Genomic DNA, 19,344 nt, shown 5'->3' with positions numbered 1-19,344 from the left:
GACCCAGAGAACGAGGAGTCCGACGGCAAGTACTGCTGCCAAGCAGGCTGCTGGGTGGCTGCGGCGGCAGCGGCGTACTGCTGCGCGGGTCTCAGCAGCCCACACCAGCACGCCGAGGGCTACCACCACTGCAAGCGCACTCAGGAGCGTGTGCAGCGGACGCACGTACCTGCGGGAACAAGGGCACTAAGCTAGTCTCACCATCCACTAGGTCCTGGGCCCCAAGAGCGTAGATCCCCGTTTCTGGACCCTCCAGCCCAGCAAACACTCATGCCAGCTCTGTCCCCGACAGGTCCATCCACCAGATTCCTATGGACCCACATTCCCTGTGTGTCAATCCTACAGTCTGAATTTCTTGTTCCCTGATTTTGGTCTTCCCATCTCACTAGATGCCCCGGGCTCCAAACACTTTCCTGGGTCTTTCTTCTGACTCTACCCCCAACTCCTGAGCAGGGATCCTTCTCCAGCAACCCCACCTTCACCTCACCCCACATCCTCCATTTGAGCCGAGCCCCTGCAGATCCAGCATCCAGGCCTCAAATCCTGTCACACATTTCTTTCTCCCTAGGCCCAGGGTCTTTACAGGACCACCTTCCAGGCGTCCTCCACATCAAATGTCCCCTCCAGGCTCCCATTTCCCAGTAGATTCCTCCATCATCATTGCTAGAACTCCAGGTCTTCAGTCCCACGCTTAACTTCCAAGTTAAGAACCCCACTCTTAATTGCCTAAGTCCCTCTTCTATTTAAATTCTCCATCCCTCTGATCTCAGGCTTTTCAACCCTGGGTCCTCCCTCTGGGACCAAGTTCCCCAACAGGTACCTCTTTATCTTCATGTCCATCTCCAAGCCCACTTTCCCCTTCAGTTCCACACTTCTCCATCCTCCCTAGATCTTTCCTCCAGACCCTCCATCCATCCCCCGCAGGCCTTCCTCATAACCAGGATTCACTTCCTTCCGTGTACTTTAGGCCTTCCACTTCTGCCATATTCACCCTTCTTGCCTCAGCATTTCCTTAGGTTCCCCCTCCCAGTCCTCAAAGACCAAGCGGTCCACCCTCTATGCCCTGTTGGCATCCCCAGCCAACCGTTGCCTCCCTCCCTCACCCAGCCAGAGCGAGACCAAAGCCAAAGCAGAGAAGGTAGTTGGTTTGATAGTAGAGGAGGTTGTTGATGACGCGGTGGCACCATCGCTGCGGGTCGCATAGATCCGGAGCAGCCAGACGTGCTGATCCCAGAACAAAGTCGTCTAGGGCGCGTAGCGGTGGCAGCCGCACCTCCGACATCCTGCGGGTTGCTGGACCAGTCCGGAGGGCGGCCGGACTACAACACCCGTTACACCCCGCGGCAGCGCGGGGCACCCCGGGAAATGGAGTCTAAAACAAACCACATAGATATACTGCGCAGATGCGCATGTGACCGGAAATGCAAATAATTTGCCGGCAAGTAAGGCAGCAAAGGCTGCCGGGAAATGATGCCTCAGCCGCGCAACGAGGTTCTGGGAACTCTTCAAATTTTGAACCGCCCCTAGGCGGGGCATCGAGATTGGGAGCAGTACTGGGCGGGGCTGGCGGCTCAAGCACTCGGTAGCGAGACCCGAGATGTAAGGCCGCAGGGACTTTCAGAAGAACCCGAGCAGGATTCCACTTCCTGTCAGGATCCAGAGAGGGTCACACCTCTCTGGCCAACTCAGAGCCCCACCCCTGAGGTCAAGCCGTAAATGCCTTTAAGGGCCTTTTATTCACATCCGTTACATCAAAGATCATCTTTTCCTGGAAAGCTTTTTTAAATCCCCAGGTTGGATTAAGACACGCCCTCTTGAGTCTTTGGCAAATTTTTCTGGGCGAGGAGCCCCAGGGAATCTGCCGGCTTCCCAGTCCGAGGCATGACCCTTGGGGCAATCATCAAAAAGTGCTTGGAGGAAGTGAGCTGTTTATTTAGACATCTCTCTGCTGGGTGGAGAGTGGCACAGACCCCATTAATGCTTGATGGTTGGTGAATTCCACAGCACTTCCCCACCCTCAAGGTTCAGTTCTACCATATGTCACTGCAGGTTCCTAGCACGTCCCCCAGGGTCCTTAAAAATCATCATCATCACAGATGTCAAGGTACACGTCGAAAGCCTCTCTGTTGCAGTTTCCATCAGGAGTGAAGACATATTTGTGGAAGGTTCCATCTACGCAGATGGCTGGGGGGGTGGGAGGGGTGGTAAAAGGTTAGGGGCTGCCACAGCCACACACTGCAGCCTTCTCAGGTGTCGCATGGTCTAGGGTCTACCTCCAAGTCCTTTACCCCTTACTGATGATGTGTTGAGCCACACACTCCAGCTCCCTCAGGCTTCTGATGGCCCTCAAATTCTTCTAGGTCCAACCTGCAGACCTTTGCCCATGCAGTACCCCGAACCAAGGGGCTTTTTCCACTCACCAATTACAGAATTGACGTTCTTGGACGTATTGCGACCAAAGGCGCAGATGCATGCTGACTCAGCAGGCACAGTAAAGCTCGCCAGGCTCCACTGAGAGTCCACGTATTGCCCAATCATAGGCCCCACCTTGCCCACACGAGCCAGCCTGCAGGCAGCACTGGGTAAGCCCAGGTGGGGTACATGGGCAGGGGGGTGGGGATGATACAGGGTGAGACAGAGGGTACTCACGCAGAGCGTCGGTTGAGGCGGGTATCCTTGAGAGCAAAGATATGGACAGTGCCTTTATCACTGGAAGCGCAGAGGAAGGAGGAGTCGTGGCTGAAGTTAATGCTGGAAGACAGACCAGCCAAGTGCACATGTAATGCGTGTCATGGAGTCACCACCCCACCATACATATCTTGTGCTCACCAGTATAGGGTTGCAGGGTCAGTGCCTCGTCGCAGCTCCACCAGTTTTTCCTTGGACTGAGTGTCAAAAAGGCGAATAAGGGTGCCCTTCTGGGAGGCAGAGGCCACTACAGTGCCTGGCTGGTTCAGGGACACACAGGCTACATCACTCTGATGTGCATTGATGGTGAAAGGAGCAGATGAGGTGCCAGGCTTTGTGCTTGCCAGATCCTGAGGTAGGAGGGAGCTGCTTGGCCTTGGAGTGGCATGGAGGGGAGAAGCCAAGAGTCCACAGGGAGAGCCAGCCCACCTGTATTCTTGCCCACTGGACAACTCACCACAAGTTGCAGACTTCCACACTTGTGTCCTGGGAATACAAGCAGTTGCTTCTCCAGGCTGGGACAGAGGTCACAGAGCCCTAGGGTGTGAGGATGCAGGAAGGATGGGCAGGTAAAGAGGAGAAAGGTGAGGGTACAGTCTCTCGAAATGGGCAGATTTGGGTAAGGGACAAACTTCAAATCTCCATAATGGGGACATGTTATCTATAGAAACTGGGGGTAGAGTGAGGGTGGTGGCAGAATTTTGTTCAGCTGCACTCCCCACCAGATTCCTATCCTCCCCCAAGCAGCTGTGGATTCTAATATGCTTCTATGACAGCCTAGAAGCCCAGGGCTCCCTAACACACCCACCCACATCTTCACTAGGTGTTTCTGCTCTCATCTGAGGCATCCAGAGATGGGACAGTGCTGAAGGTGGGGAGAGAGAACAGTGGAATAGAAGGATGAATAGACTGCACCCTTCAGCCCATTTGAGCATCTCTGTGCATGAAGCCTTTCTCCCTGTTCTTTTCCCCATGTACTGGGGATTGAACTCAGGGATGCTCTACCACTAAGCTACATCCCCAATCTTTTCAGGGTCTCATTAAGTTGACCAGGTTGGCTGTGAACTTAGCATCCTGAGTAGCTAGGATTAGAGACATGAGCCACCATGCCTGACCTCTCTTCCTAATTTTTAAAAATACATCACAGATTATTACACTTTAATTATAACAATTCATAAATCCATAGTGATACTTTCTAAAAGTATTTTTTTAATTGTTGATAGACCTTCATTTTATTTATTTATATGTGGTGCTGAGAATCGAACCCAGTGCCTCACACATGCCTGGCAAGTGTGCTACTGCTGAGCCACAGCCCCTCTTCCTATTCTTTGTGTGTGCTCCCTTCCTTTTTCTCCTATCTCTGTCCCACTCCTGGGCTCACACCCTTACACCTGCATATCTGGGTCCTCTCACCCTTGGGGTTGTCTCTGGTGTCAAATTCAAACAGCTTTCGGGGATTGTCAGGAAAAGAGTACACGTAGATACGGTTCCTCAGCACGATCACAATCCTGTGGGCATCACACAACACAGGATGGCCATGAGGGGAGGGAGGGCAGGCTTCCCAGATAGAACTCACTCTTTCACTTGCTCTGGGGACCTCCTGCCCTCCACCCCAGTCCTCCTCAGGCTCACTTGTCATGGCGCATGCGCACAGCCAGCACTGGCTTGGTGAAGGTGAACTCCAGCACCAGCTTGTCCTTGGAGTCCTTGCCCTCCCGGGCATCATCCCAGATCAGCACTGCTGGGCAGGTTGGTGGGTTGGTGGGGCCAAGGTTTAGGGTGAGGGGCAGCCCTGGTGACACAGGACCCACCCCTTCTCTCCATTGGACCTTACCCCACTCCCTTGGCCTTTCACTAAACCCCCAATGTGAGCTTTGCACAGCATGATCACTCTGGGCAAGGTCCCTGAGGGACTAGGTTCTAGAACTATTATGCTTGTTTGGTGATGAGGAAACTAGGGTTTGAAGGGGTTTTGTCTGACCAGGGACCTTACAGCCCATCAACAACCAAGAAGGGGCTCATACCCAGGCTTATAACTTTCCCTCAGCAACCATATCTACTTCCAGGGTCTCAGTCCATACCCCTCAGAGATTTCTGTGAGGAATCCTAGGGCTCTGTGACTCACCTAGGACAATTCTTCCCATGCTGTGGTGGGATTGACAAGAAAATACCTTAAAACAAGATGGCACTTAAGGCTCAAGCCAAGGAGGTGTTTGAAAGACAGCACCAAGGTGTGAAAAAACTATTGATTGTGTGATCTTAGGCAAGTCAACCTCATTGGGCCTCAGTTTCCTCATTGATAAAAATGTGTGGCTTAAGATGTGACAGTCATAGGTTCTCTCCCTAGCAGTGTAAAAATAGGAGGGGGGAAGAATCATGATACTTCCTACCAGAGTTACTGTGAGGATTAAATGAGTCAACACAGATGAAGTGCTTAGGACAGTGTCAGGCTCACAGTAAGTGTTCCATAGGTAAGAACATGGCACATAGAGGGCACTGGGTTAAGTGTGTTTGTTGTGCTCGGGATTGAACCCAGGGCCTTGTGCATCTCAGGCATGTACTGTACCACTGAGCTATACCCTAAGCCCCAATAAGTGTTTTAAAAATGAAAACAAAACATCAAGCTTCTCATCAAACTTCCAAGCTGTGGGCCTCACTATGGGAATCTGAGGTGCTCTGACATTCATCTGCTAGTGCTTCCCAGATTCCTGTGGGAGGCCAGGAATCCCAGGAATCTGGGTCAAGGGCAGGATGAGGGCACTTACCTGAGATCTCGGAGAACTTGGGGCTGCCACCACCGCCCACCAGGGCCAGCAGGTTGGAACGGTGCAGCATCTCTACCAGGCCCATGCTGCCCACCTGCTCGTGGTCTGAACAGGGACCAGGATGTCAGTGGAGGTAGGTGCCAATGCCCAGCCTTCTGCCCACCACCCCTCCCCCACTAAGTGGCTCACCCAAATGCCCCTTCTCCATCAGTGGTTCAACATTGTAGATGCGCACACCTGTCTCCATGGCACAGCAAAAACAGCCTGGGGATGGAAGGAATCCAGAACACCTGGAGAGGGGAGCTTAGGCCTATGGCCCACCTCTGACCCTTCTCTCCTCCCCTCCCTCAAGGGTACAGGTACAAGCATTACTCACTTTGGTCTTGGTTGAAACGTAGGCTGGTCACCCCTCGAAGAGGCTGCTGAGTCATGGTTCAGGATTGTACCCCTAGATACAATAGTATAGAGTTGACAAGGGTCCTGGGATCTCCCCTCCACACCCTAGAACTTCTGTCCCTAAGTGATTTCTTCTCCTCCCCACTCTGCTAACTTCTCGACCAGACTACAGAGAAGATAAAATGGGAGGAGAGTCCTAAAGTCTCTGCTCTAAGCTCCAAAGTCCCCAAACAGAATGGCCAGAAACCCTATTTTGTCTCACACATATTTTCACAATCCCAGACCCAGGCCTATACTGACTTATTCCTTGTACCTCCTCCTTAGACACTGACCCTTACTGACTTGACAGGAAGTAATGTGGTAGGGGACACCCCAGTGATACCTCCTCCCTACCTCCAGCCAATCTTAAGGTGGCCTCAAACCACTGCTTACCCACTTCTGATCTTCACACATGCATACAGCACCCAACTCTGACTGTCAGTATATAGGGGAAAAGGGGTCAAATACATTTACTGATTCTTGCACCTCCTGAGACTGACTGCAGTGTGTGGTCCACCACCCACAGGAACTTCCCTCATGCCCTTCCTACTCTACCGCAACTCATTCATATATTTGAATCTTCTCACAATTTTCTTCCTCACAAACCTTCCCCATCTCCTTCTCACACCTTGCAAACTCTGCCTACCAAGGCCAGCTTAGACTTTCCCCTGGATCCCATTATGACCTGAAGACCCTACTTCAGTATTCCTGTATCACTTTCAATCTTCCACTCGTGGAACATCTGATTTCTTGTGCTCTGCTGTCCCTGGCTCCTACTTGAACTGGCTTAGATCCACCGTCAGGCACCCATCCCCCTAATAGTGCTTCTCTAAACCCTCTACCCTCTCACCAAGACCCTGCTCCGGGGAATAGCTAACCCTAAAAACCTTTTCCCAGGACACACCACCCAAAACCCCTTCCTAAGAAAACCTTAACCTTGTAAAAAAGCCTGTTCTGGTCCCCCCCCCCAAGATTCCTGCCCTAAAAAGCCCCCATCCTCCCTTCAAATCCAATCTCTCTCAAGACCTCTACCTAGATACACTCCCCTGCCCATCTTCTAAAGTCTCCTACCTTTCCCCCCTCCATCTGACAGCCTCACTCCCCCAAGACCTACACTTTTGATAGCTCCTCCTTCCAAGACCCCTTTTTTGGACTTCCATCCATTCCAAACACCAGCACCACCCAAGAATCCTACACGGGATGCCTCAGGCCTCTTCTAAGACTCCTCTCATACCCCTTGCAACACCAGCACTCACTTTAAGACCCCTGGCCCAGATCCCTAACCTACTAAGACCCCTCCTCAAGACCCCACCCCGCCCGTGACCCCGATTAGCTCTGGGATGTGCTCCAGTTTCCCACCGCCTTCACCGACCTGACTTCAGTGCGTTCCTGACCCCTGGCCTCGCTGTCGGTGCCGCCCGCGGCCCGGCTTTCTGACCTCCCAGGCCTTGGTGCCCAGCTCAGGTGTTTACATCAGGCCCCGCTTCCGGGGGAGGGAGTCTGCGACCGGAAGTGACTTCCTGGCCTGACAACTCGATCTCACAACCCTTCTCGTCCGGTTTGCGGGTCTTTCGAGCATCCCGAGTGATACCAGGGTCCTCCATGGAGGGCTCAGGGAGCAGAGGAAGGTCGGCTATGGGGACAGAGGATACCCAAGGGCAAGGTTGCCCGAGGGCGTGGGAACCAGGAAGGGGTTGGGAAGAGAGGGCCTTCCCTTTGCTAAACGGAAATGGGCCCAGCAGGCAACTCTTTAACCCATAAATAGCCAGAGGCTTTTAACCTTCCAGGCGAACAAGACGTGGTCCTCCGAGTTGGGCTAGAGTAGCTTCCGGCTGTTTGTCTTAGGAGTGGTCTCAGACTTAGGGAGGTGGCTTGAAAGGCTTGGGGCATAGGCGGACTTAGAGACCTTGAAAGTTAAGCCTTTATCTCTTTGGTCAGGGAAACTCAGGGATGGAATTATACTCTCCTCACTGCACCTCTGGTCCTGTTTTATTTACAAAATGAGAAATAGTTTTTTGACGATAAAAGGTATGAATGCTTACTGTAGAAACCAAAAGGCTTCCAAATTATGTGCATGCTGGAAGTATTTTTTTTTCTTTCTTTTTTTTTTTGGTGTGTGTGTGGTGCTGGGAATTGAACCCAGGGCCTAGTGCATGCGAGGCAGGCACTCTACCACCTGAGCTATATCTCAGCCCATGGAAGTATTTCTTAAACTTAAAAATTTTTGAGACAAGAATGGTTTCATATAATTTTAAGAAATATAAATTGTTACAATCAGAATACTAACACTAATCCAATATACCTTTTTTTCCCCCCTGGTACTGGGGATTGAACCCAGGGTTGCTCCATCACTGATCTACATTCCCAGATATGTGTGTGTGTGTGTGTGTGTGTGTATAAAATTTAGAGATGGTCTTGGTAAATTTCCCAGGTTGGCCTTGAATTGTGATCCTCCTGCCTCAGCCTCCCCAGGAGCTGGAGTTACAGGCATTCACCACCATGCTCACCCTACTCTTTCTCTAAAAGTATTTTATTTGTTGTTCTTTGGTGGGACTGGAGATGGAACACAGGTCAATGCATGTGCTAAGCAATCATTCTATCACCGAGTTTCATTCCCAGCCCCTGAAGTATTGTTTTGATGCCTTATTAATTATAAGAGCATCTGTTTAATTCATCTTTTTAACTGGCTCATGATATTCCATGTTATAAATATAGTTTTGTTCAGCTGTTCCCTCATTGATGGACATCTAGGGTGTTTCAGCTCATGTATCATTAACAGCCATCGAAATGTTTACCTGTGCACTTTGACCCCATATACCCTCCTAGGCATTTGACTCCTCAGCAAAGCCAATCTTCTGGCTTCCTTCAATGTCTACTTCCTCATGTCCCAGACCATATTTAACTTAATTCAGTTTGGCCTCTGTCACTGAGACTGCTGTTAACCAAATCACTGATGAGTAACAATCTTGCCAAAGCAGCAATCACTTCTCTGCCCTCTCCTGGGACATTCCAGTGCAGTCCACAGTTCTTCCTGCTCTTACTCTCCTCATGTTCTCCATCTCTGGCTATCCCTCCATTTGTATACGATTGATTTCCAAATATTATAATCTTTGGGTATTGCTATTGTTTGAATGTGTTCCTCAAATTCATGTATTGGAATTTTAATCTCCAAATTCATATATTAATGGCATTTGAGGGTGGACCATTGGATGGTGATTGGGTTCAAGAGGTCTTTGCCCTCAGGCCCTTGCCTTGGGAGTGGCTTTATTGTTGGCTTTACAGTTGCAGATGGAACTGTGTATGCTAGGCAAGTGCTCCACTACCTAACTACATTCCCAGCCCCATTTATGCCATTTACTAGTGAAAGTTTTTTTTTTTTTTTTTTCATTTTGTTTTGTCTTGTGGTGCTGGGGAAGGAACCCAGGGCCCCAGGTACTTAGGCAAGTGCTCTACCATTGATCTATATCCCTAGGCCTTAGGTTACTTTTTTCTGTGTGTAAAGATTAAGGCAGAGGGAATTACATTATCATGCCAATTGAAAGTAGCCTTTTTGAGAAATTTGGCTTTTATCTCTGTGATCCTGATTTCTTGTAGATCAGATTTAAAGTTTAGTTTCAACTTGCCTTAATCCTTCCACAAAAAATTAATCTAAAGTAACCCGATATCCAATTTTTTTTTTGGTACTTGGGATTCAACCCAGGGGCGCTTTACCACTGAAGCACATCCCCAGCCCTTTTTAGCTTTTAATTTTGAGACAGGATCTCACTAAGATACTTAGGGCCTCACAAAGTTACTGAGGCTGACCTTGATTTTGCAGTCTTCCTGCCTTATCCTCCCTAGTGCTGGAATTTTAGGCGTACACCACTGGGCCCAAATCCAATCAGTTATTTTTCCACTGTTCTTTCTCCCTGTCCCTGCTGTACAAGAAAAGTAACTTTGAAATGAACAATCTGATTTTTTTTGTTTCAGCTTTCTTCAGCCTTTCTGTACCTATAAACCAGCCTTCTTTCTTTAGCTCATTGGAACAATTATGCTTTTATGAAAAAAGTATTACCAAATTCTAGAGTCACAGTTAAAGCCAATTACAAATTTTAAATGGATCTGGGCAAGATGATAGACTCCTATAATCACAAAACTTGGGAGGCTGAGGCAGGAGGATTTTAAGTACAAAGCTAGCCTGGGCAATTTAGTGTGACTTTGTCTCAGAATAAACAATAAATTAGACCAGGCATAGGAAGGGCTGGGGTGTGGCTCAGAGTTGGAGCACTTGCATAGAATGCGTGAGGCAGTGGGTTTGATCCTCAGCACCACATAAAATAAAGGTATGTGTCCACCTACAACTAAAAAAATAAATGTTTCAAAAAGAAATTAGACCAGGAGTGGTGGTGCATGCCTGTAATCTAAGCAACTCAGGAGGCTGAGGCAGGAGGATTTCAAGTTTAAAGGCAGCCTCATCAAATTAGCAAGGCTCAACAACTTAGCAAGGGGCTAGGGATGTGGCTTAGTGGTTAAATGTCCCTGGGTTCAAACCTCAGTACCAAAATAAATAAAACAAAATTTAAAAGGCTGGCATTGTCACTCAGTGGTAGAGCATCCCTGGATTCAATCCCTACTACCACCAACAAACAGATTTTCACTGGATGCCATGGCACATGCCTGTAATCCCAGTAACTGGGGAGGCTAAGACAGGATGATCACAAGATAAAGGTCAGCCTCAGCAAATTAGGCCCTAAGCAATTTAGTAAGACCTGTCTCAATTAAAAATAAAAAGGGCTATTCAAGGAGGCTGAGTCAGGAGGACTGCAGATTCAAAGCCAGTCTCAGCAACTTAGTGAGGCCCTAAGAAATTTAGTAAAACCCTGTCTAGAAAGAAAAAAATAAAAAGAGCTGGGACATGGCCAGTTGGTTGAGCGCCCCTTGGTTCAATCCCTAGTACCAATAAGTAAGTAAATAAATAAAAGTGAAAAGGGCTTGGTATGTGGCTCAGTGGTAAAGCACCCTGAATTCAATCCCCAGTACCAAAAAAAATTGCAATTTTGCCCTTTGACACTATCCTTTCTTTATAGATGATTGCCCTGGCTGCCTCTAATTCTTTGTACCACTAGAGACTGCTCTTTGATGGACCCCTAGGAATTGTGCTTTGGGATGTACACCCAGAAGCAAACCAGTGGAGTCAGAGGGTATTGAATCCTTCACTTGGTGAAGGACATCATGTTATTGTTCTAGAGGGACCCTTTCAGTTTACATTCCTATTCCCAGGCCTAAGTTCTTGGTCTCTACTGACCCTCCCTGAGCATTTTCTGTGCCTTTTTTTTTTGTACCAGGGATTTTGGGGATTGAACCCAGGAGTGCTTAAACACTGAGCAACATCCCCAGCCCTTTTTAATATTTTATTTAGAGACAGATGCTTAAGGCCCTGCTAAGTTGCTGAGGCTGGCTTTGAACTCTCAATCCTCCTTCCTCAGCCTCCAGAGCTGCTAGGATTACAGATGTGCAACACCTTGCCCAGCATTTTCTAGCTTTCATAGTTTTTTTTTTTTAATATTCTTTTTAGTTGAAGATGGACACAATACCTTTATTTTATTTGTTTTTTTTTTATTTTTATGTGGTGCCAGGGATTGAACCCAGTGTCTCACGCACTGAGCCACCCAGGCCCCATAGGTTTAACAGTTAAGTGGGTGTTAATTGGTCCCTCAGTTTAACTGACATTTCTCTGATTATTGAATTCAGTCATCTTTTCATGCCCTTGCTTGGCTTTTGAAGTTTCTCTCTCTTTTTTTTAGAGAGAGAATTTTTTAATATTTATTTTTTAGTTTTCGGAGGACACAACATCATTGTTTGTATGTGGTGCTGAGGATCGAACCCGGGCCACACGCATGCCAGGCGAGCGCGCTACCGCTTGAGCCACATCCCCAGCCCCTTGAAGTTTCTCTTATTTCCTTTCTTTTCTTTTTTTTTAATTAGGGATGGATCTCAGGGCCTCCTGCATGTTAGTTAAGTGCTCTACCACTGAGCTATACCCCCAGGCCATCTTTTTTGTTTTGTTTTGTTTTATCTTCTGTCATATCCAATGATCATTTTTCTTTTGAGATTGCTGTCTTTTATGCTGGGCACAGTGGTGTACATCTGTAATCCCAGTGACTTGGGAGGCTGAGGCAGGAGGATTGCAAGTTTGAAACCAGCCTCAGCAACTTAGCAAGACCCTAAGCAATTTAGTGAGACCCTGTCTTTTTTTAATATTTAGTTTTTTGTTGTAGTTGGACACAATACCTGTTTTGTTTTTATATGGTACTGAGGATCGAACCCAGGGCCTCACACGTGCTAGGTGAGCTCTCTACTCCTGAACCACAACCCCAGCCCCAGACCCTGTCTTAAAATAAAAAATAAAAAAGGGCTGGGGATGTGACTCAGTGGTTAAGCACCCATAGGTTTAATTCCTAGTATAAAGAAAGACAGAAAAAACAAAAAGGAAAAAATTGATTTTCAAGAATACCTTGAAATTTTGAAATATGAATATCTCCATAGCTTTATATACTTTTAATATCTTCCATTTTGAAATCTGGTTTAAAAATTTGCCTACAAATTTGCTTTGTTAAGTAGATTTTTTGTGGTGTTTGTGTTTTTGCGTTGCTGGGGATGGAACCCAGGACTTCCTGCATGCTTGGTAAGCACTCTATCAGTGAGCTACATACAGTAAGAATACTAGAAATTATTATTTATATTTGGACTACTGGGAATTGAACCCAGGGTGCTCTGTCACTGAACTACATCCTCAAGACTTTTCGTTTTTTAAATTTTGCTATGTTGCTGAGACTGGCCCTGAACTTGCAATCCTCCTGCCTCTGCCCCCTGAGTAGCTGGGATTGTACCACTACACCTAGGCGCTTCTAACATTTTCTTGAAGACTTGCTTCCTCTCCGACATTATATTTTCCTACATTTCTTTCAATCAATTTCATCTTTGTCATTTAGGTCTTCAATCCATTCAGAATCTACTGTGTTTGGTGGTATAATGTATGAACCTAGTATTTTATTTCAGTTCATGCCACTTTCCCTCACCATCTACTGAAAAGTATATGCTTTACTCATTGATCTGTGCTGTCATTTATGCACGTTTGGCTTCAGTCCATGCAGGGGTCTTTCACTGACCTCCCTACTCTTTCACTGGCCCTTTTCTGTAGCAATACCATGCTGCTTTTATTATCTTGTGTGACATTGTGAAATAAATATTATAAATATTTAGCCATTTTTAGGCACACACTCCCTGGAATTTCTTTCTTTTGGTGGTGGTTTACTAGGAATCAAACACAGGGACTTCCAGAATTCTAGAAGGCTCTACCACTGAGGTATGCCTTTAACCCTCATTGGAATTTCTTAAGTGATAAGTGCTTTTATATGATAATGAGATGATGGGTACTTAGGGAATCCCAGACAGCCTTAGGGTGGGGGCTTGTTGCCAGGGGATCCAAACTTATTAGAGGGTTAGAACTTTAATCCTGCCCTTGAGCTCCCTCCAGTTTAGGGAGAGGAGCTGAAGGTTAAATTGAACACCAAAGGCTAGTAATTTAATAAATCCTGACTATGTAATGAAGCTTCCATTCAAACTCAGATGTGGGCTGGAGCTGTAGCTCTGTGGCAGAGCACTTGCCTAGCATGTGTGAGGCACTGGGTTCAATCCTTAGCACCATATAAGAACAAACATATATAATAAAGGCACACTGTCCATCTACAACGACAAAAAAAATTTTAAAAATAACTCAAAAGTACTTGGTCCTGGATGCTTCTCCACAGATGGCAAGTGGACATGTGGAGCTTCAGGAGGGTGACACACCCCTTCTCTCATATTTTATATGCATCTCTATTATCTGGCTGGTTCATCTGAATACTTTATAAAATCCTTGGTAATAAATGATTAAACATAAGTATTTCTCGGAGCTCCTGTGCTGCTCAAGCAAGTTAACTGAACCAAAGGAATGGGTCATGATTCAAATAAAAGGTGGTTTTTAAACAGCACAGATCATAACCTGTTCTTTAGGATCTTAGGTAGCCATCAGTCTTGTGAGACTGAATCCTCAACCTCTGGAATCTAAAGGTATCTACAGTTAGAGTCACAATGAAATTAATCAGAAGACACCCAGCTGGTGTCAATGGCAGAAATGATTGCTTAACAATCCCCACATAAATTGGTGTAAGAGTGTTGTGTTGGCTGCTTGAGAGCAGGAAAAAAACTGGTTTTTCCCCACATCTTGTATCTTTCTTATTTATTTATTTATTTTAGTATTTATTTTTTTTAGGTGTAGATGGACATAACACAATGCCTTTATTTTTTATGTGGTGCTAAGGATCAAACCCCGATCCTGCCTGTGCTAGGCAAGCCATAATCCCAGCCCCTCTTATTTATTTATAATTTTGAAGACATTGTCTTTCTATTGCCCATGCTGCTCTTGAACACTTGAGCTAAAGCAATCGTCCTGCATCAGCTTCCCTAGTTACTGGGACTATGGACTACACATCTCTCCTTACCCTGTGTATCATCAGGTTTCAACCAGGGGAGCAGAACGTGTAGGTGTTATATATGAAGAAATTTATTGTTTGCTATTGTTAGTGTAGAAAGTTACTACAATTACTGGCCATTTTGCTAACTTCAATTATTGGCCATCTTGCTAAGGCTTATCAGTTAGCAGTAGTGACTGGGTATCCTTCTTCTTAGTTTTAAAGGATATGGATCTAAAATTCTTCTATGCAGTATGATGCTTGCTGTGTACTTTTGGGCACGTAACATTTTTATTTTCATTTTTTGTTGTTGTTGTACTAGGGATTCAACCAACAGGTGCTCTACAACTGAGCTCATCATCAGCCCATTTATTTTTTTTAAATTTTTTTTAAAGAGAGAGATAATTTTTTTAATATTTATTTTTTTAGTTTTTGGCAGACACAACATCTTTGTATGTGGTGCTGAGGATCGAACCCGGGCTGCACGCATGCCAGGTGAGCACGCTACCACTTGAGCCACATCCCCAGCCCAATTTTTTAAAATTTTGATACAGGGTCTCACTAAGTTGCCCAGACTGGCCTCAAACTTGTGATCCTCCAGCCTGTACTACCTCTCAAGACAGGGCATGCATGACTTTTGATAAAATTACCCATCACATATTTTACTTTTTCTATGATAACTATATATATGTTTGTGTATACATATATAATTTGTCTTAATTAGTGATTTTCATTAATTAAAAAATATATGTTCTAGCCAAGTGCAGTGGTATATGGCTGTAATTCCAGAGACTAGGGAGGCTGATGCAGGAGGATTGCAAGTTTGAGGCCAGTCTCAGCAACTTATTGAGGTCCTAGCAACTTAGTGAGATCCTGTCTCAAAATACAAAAATAAGGGCTGGGGTTGTAGCTCAGTGGTAAGACGCTTGCCTAGCATGCATGAAGTATTGGGTTCAATCCCCAGAATCACATAAAAAAAAACAACTAAATAAACAAAATAAAGGTATTGTGTCCATCTACAACTAAAAACATTTAAAAAAATAAAAAGTGGGCTGGGGTTGTAGCTCAGTGGTAGAGTGCTTGCCTAGCATGTGTGAGTCACTGGGTTTGATCCTCAGCACCACATAAAAATAAATAAAATAAATAAATAAAATATCCATTTACAACTAAAAATATTTTTAAAACAGGGGCTGGGTATGTAGCTTCATAGTAGAGCACCCCTGGGTTAAATTTCCAGTACAAAACAAAAAAGCTATGGTCTATTTTATAAATTTTAAAATTTATTAACCTCTAAAGTTCTTCAGTATACCTACTAATCACAATCTCTTCTTTAACATTGAGCCACATCCTCAGTCCTTTTTGTTTTTTATTTTGAGACAAGGTCTAGCTAATTTGCTGAGGCTGGTTACAGAGTTGCAATGCTCCTGCCTTAGCCTCCCAAATCCCTGTGATTACTGGTGTGCACCAATAGCGCCCACCTAATCATTATCTATTCTTTCTTAAGAACAAGAAGAAATTCTTTAACAGTAGAGCCAGGAAGAGGACTGTAATCAGCAGCCGCTATAATCGCTCACAATGAGTCCACCTTCTGACAATCACAACCCTGTGGAATTTCCTCCCCTTCAGTGTAAGCTGAACCTAGTGACGAACTTTTAATCAATGGAATGTGGTAAAAGTTACAGGATGTCACTTCCATGATTAGATTTCAAAATACTGGCTTGTGATATGTTAGTGTTCTCTCCCTGTTGCTGCCATTCTCTGCCCACCCCCCTTTTTTGAACCAGGGATTTAACCCAGGGGCATTTAACCACTGAGGCATATCCCTAGCATTTTAAAAAAATATTTATTTATTTTTTAGGTGGACACAATATCTATATTTTATTTTTATGTGGTGCTAAGAATCGAACCTAGTGCCTAATGCATGCTAGGTGAGTGCTCTACCACTTGAGCCACATCCCCAGCCCCTCCCCAGCATTTTTAAAACAAAAATTTTATTTTGAGACAGGGTCTTACTAAATTGCTGAGGGCCTCACTAAATTGCCAGGTCTGGCTTTGAACTCATGATCCTCTTGCCCCAGCTGCCCAAGCCACTGGGATTATAGGCATGCACCACCACTCCCAGCCTCTCTGGCCCTCTTGTTGGCTTTTTCTGATGACACTAACTGCCATGCTATGACTGACCCATGGTGAGGCCCATGTGTCAAGGAACAGAGTCCCTTGGTCCAGCAATCCTGTGAGTCAGCTTGGATCTGTATCCTTTTTTTATTATTAGTTGTTCAAAACATTACAAAGCTCTTGACATATCATATTTCATACATTTGATTCAAGTGGATTATGAACTCCCATTTTTACCCCGTATACAGATTGCAGAATCACATCGGTTACACATCTACTTTTTTACATACTGCAATACTAGTGTATGTTGTATTTTGCTGCCCTTCCTATCCTCTACTATCCCCCTGGATCTGTATCTTTTGCCAGTAAAGTCTTCAGATGATATCAAAGCCCCAGCTGGCACCTTCCTGACCACCTTGTGTGAGATCCAGAGCCAGAGGACCCAGTTAATCTCTGGCCAGACTCCTTAGGCATAGAAACTATAGTTTTTGTTTGTTTTAGTTTTTGTACTGGGGATTGAACCCAAGGGGTGCTTAGCCACTGAGCCACATCCCCAGCCCTTTTTAATATTTTATCTAGAGATAGGGTCTTGCTGAGTTGCTTAGGGCCTCATTAATTTGCTGAGCCTGTCTTTGAACTCATGACCCTCCTGCTTCAGCCTTTTTAGCTGCTGGGATTACAGACAAGCATCACTGCACCCAGCTATCAGGAACTGTAGACAATAAATGTGAGTTGTTTAAAGCTGCTTAGTTCTGGAGTAATTTATTATATAGTAAAGAGAACTAATGGAAAGACTTCTGTGAATACTCTATCACTTTCACACTGGGCATGTTATTTCATCTGCAAGGTTCAGTTTTCTCATTTGTAAAACCAAGCTAACAATATCTACATTGCATATGAGCTTTTAGGACTGTTAGTAAGATCTATAAAGGCACAACACACAGTAGGTCTTCGTCTTTATGACTTCCATTCTTATAAATCTGACACTTGTTCCAATTGCAGTGCAACCAATTATAGAATACAGATTTCTTCACCACTGAAACTGCTTTGTCATGAAAATTTCACTCAATTTGTTGTGTAATAGAACAGGCAGCCTTCTACATCCATTGGTTCCACAAAAATGGATTCAACCAATTATAGGCTGAAAATGTGTTTGTATTTTGTGGTGTTGGGGATTGAACCCAGGATCTCACACATGCCAGGCAGGCATACTTCCATTAAGCCACATCCCTAGTCCCTGAACAGGTTTTTTTTTTTTTTTTTTAAATGCATTTGTGTTGGTGTGTTGGTGCACACTTATACCAGCAATCCAGGAGGATCACACATTTAAAAACCAGCTTTAGCAATTTAACAAGCTCCTGAGCAACTTGGTGAGACCCTGTCTTAAAAGAAAAAAAATTTAAAAAGAGCTGGGGATATGGCTTAGTGGTTGAGCTACCCTGGGTTCTATCCCTGAAATGAATGAATGAATGAATGAATGAATAAAACCCTGCATTTGTGCTGAACATGAACAGATTTTTTTTATAATTTATTTCCTAAATAATGTAGTATAGTAACTATTTACATAATATTGTTATTTAAACTTTACAGGAGGCTATGGATAGGTTATATGACAATATTATACTGTTTTCTTGGAAAAGGTGATTAATACCTATAATTCCAGCAATTTGGGAGTCTGAGGCAGGAAGATTGCAAGTTAAAGGCCAGCCTGGGAACCCTACTAAGACCCTGTCTCAAAATAAGAAATAAAGAGGGCTGAGATTGTACTTCAGTGATAAAGTGGTAAAGCATGCCTAGGTTTGATCCCCAGTACTGAAAAAAAAAAATAAAGAAACTCCAAATACTATGCCTTTTTTTAAAGCAACTTGAGCTCTGCAGATTTTGGTATCAGTGGGGGTTCCTGCAACCAATCCTCCTTGAATGCTGAGGGATAATTATTTATAATGTACCTCAAAATGTATTACCTTTCAAATTAACATCTCCATTTTGAAGCCAGGCACAGTGGTGCACACAAGTAATCCCAGTAACTCAGGAGGCTGAGGTAGGAAGATTGAAAATTTAAGGTTAGCTCCAGCAATTTAGCAAAGCCCTAAGCAATTTAGTGAGACTCTGTCTCAAAATAAAATGGTTTGGGATATAGTTCAGTGACAAATTGCCCCTGGGTTATATCCCCAGTATGAAGAAAAAAAACAAAAACCTTCATTTTTCCAATTCAGTGCAACACACACACTCAAATTTTGTGTGGGCCACAATTAACTATGTTACAGGAGATCATGAATTAGGCCTGGATACTGTAACCAATGTTTCCCATTCAACATCAGATCATGCCATAAAAAGTTTTCTTTTTCTTTTTTGAGGTGCTGGGGATCAAACTCAGATTCTCCCACATACCAGCCAAGTGCTCTGTCACTGAGCTACATCCCCAACCCCAATAAAATCTTGTTTCCTCAGAGAAAAAAGACAGTCAAAACAAAAATAAAAAATAAAAAGCCAGGCATAGTAGCACATACCTGTAATCCCAGTGGCTCAGGAGGGTGAGGCAGGAGTTCAGTGAGTTTAAAGCCAGCCTCAGCAACTTAGCAAGGCCATAAGCAATTTAGAGAGACCCTGTCTCTAAATAAAATATTTTAAAAAGGGCTGGGGATGTGGCTAAGTGGTTGAAGGGACGTCCTGGGTTCAATCCCAGTATCAAAAAATAAAAATACCTATAAATAATAAAAATAGAATAAAAACCAAAAAAGAAAACAAAGGATCTTTGTAGTTGCTATGTAAATGGACCTCTATATTTTGGATTTTTTTTTTTTTTTTTTTTACTGGGGGATTGAACCCAGGGACACTTTATCACTGAG

General features: G+C 44.9%; 2 protein-coding genes across 5 annotated transcripts in view; both read right to left on the bottom strand.

Annotated features, from left to right (window-relative positions):
• The window catches only part of Praf2 (PRA1 domain family member 2), a 3,297-nt gene extending 1,543 nt beyond the window's left edge, over positions 1 to 1,754 (bottom strand). Inside the window, 2 exon segments of the mRNA XM_015506487.2 lie at positions 4 to 169; positions 1,104 to 1,754. Coding sequence (XP_015361973.1) covers positions 4 to 169; positions 1,104 to 1,282 — 345 coding nt within the window. The 5' untranslated portion in view covers positions 1,283 to 1,754.
• Positions 1,755 to 1,911: 157 nt separating this feature from the next.
• On the bottom strand, positions 1,912 to 7,574 carry Wdr45 (WD repeat domain 45). 4 transcript variants are annotated; one of them, XM_015506484.2, is made up of 11 exons: positions 7,261 to 7,569; positions 5,830 to 5,901; positions 5,643 to 5,717; positions 5,454 to 5,558; positions 4,321 to 4,429; positions 4,102 to 4,196; positions 3,146 to 3,225; positions 2,830 to 3,038; positions 2,650 to 2,751; positions 2,421 to 2,566; positions 1,912 to 2,184 (listed from the first exon to the last, which is right to left on the bottom strand). In XM_015506484.2, exons 2-11 carry the CDS (start codon positions 5,882 to 5,884, stop codon positions 2,075 to 2,077), a joined length of 1,086 nt encoding a protein of 361 aa, XP_015361970.1. In that variant the 5' UTR covers positions 5,885 to 5,901; positions 7,261 to 7,569; the 3' UTR covers positions 1,912 to 2,074. The 4 variants fall into 4 exon arrangements, with proteins under 4 accessions (XP_015361970.1, XP_015361971.1, XP_048652598.1 ...); XM_015506485.2 differs by having other exon boundaries at positions 4,321 to 4,426; positions 7,261 to 7,566; XM_048796641.1 differs by having other exon boundaries at positions 5,643 to 5,743; positions 7,261 to 7,325.
• Positions 7,575 to 19,344: the final 11,770 nt, after the last annotated feature.

Source organism: Marmota marmota, unplaced genomic scaffold, assembly GCF_001458135.2.
Source record: "Marmota marmota marmota unplaced genomic scaffold, marMar, whole genome shotgun sequence".
Taxonomy (NCBI): domain Eukaryota; kingdom Metazoa; phylum Chordata; class Mammalia; order Rodentia; family Sciuridae; genus Marmota; species Marmota marmota.
The sequence above is the reverse complement of the archived record's forward strand: the minus strand, read 5'-3'. Positions and strand labels throughout refer to the sequence as shown.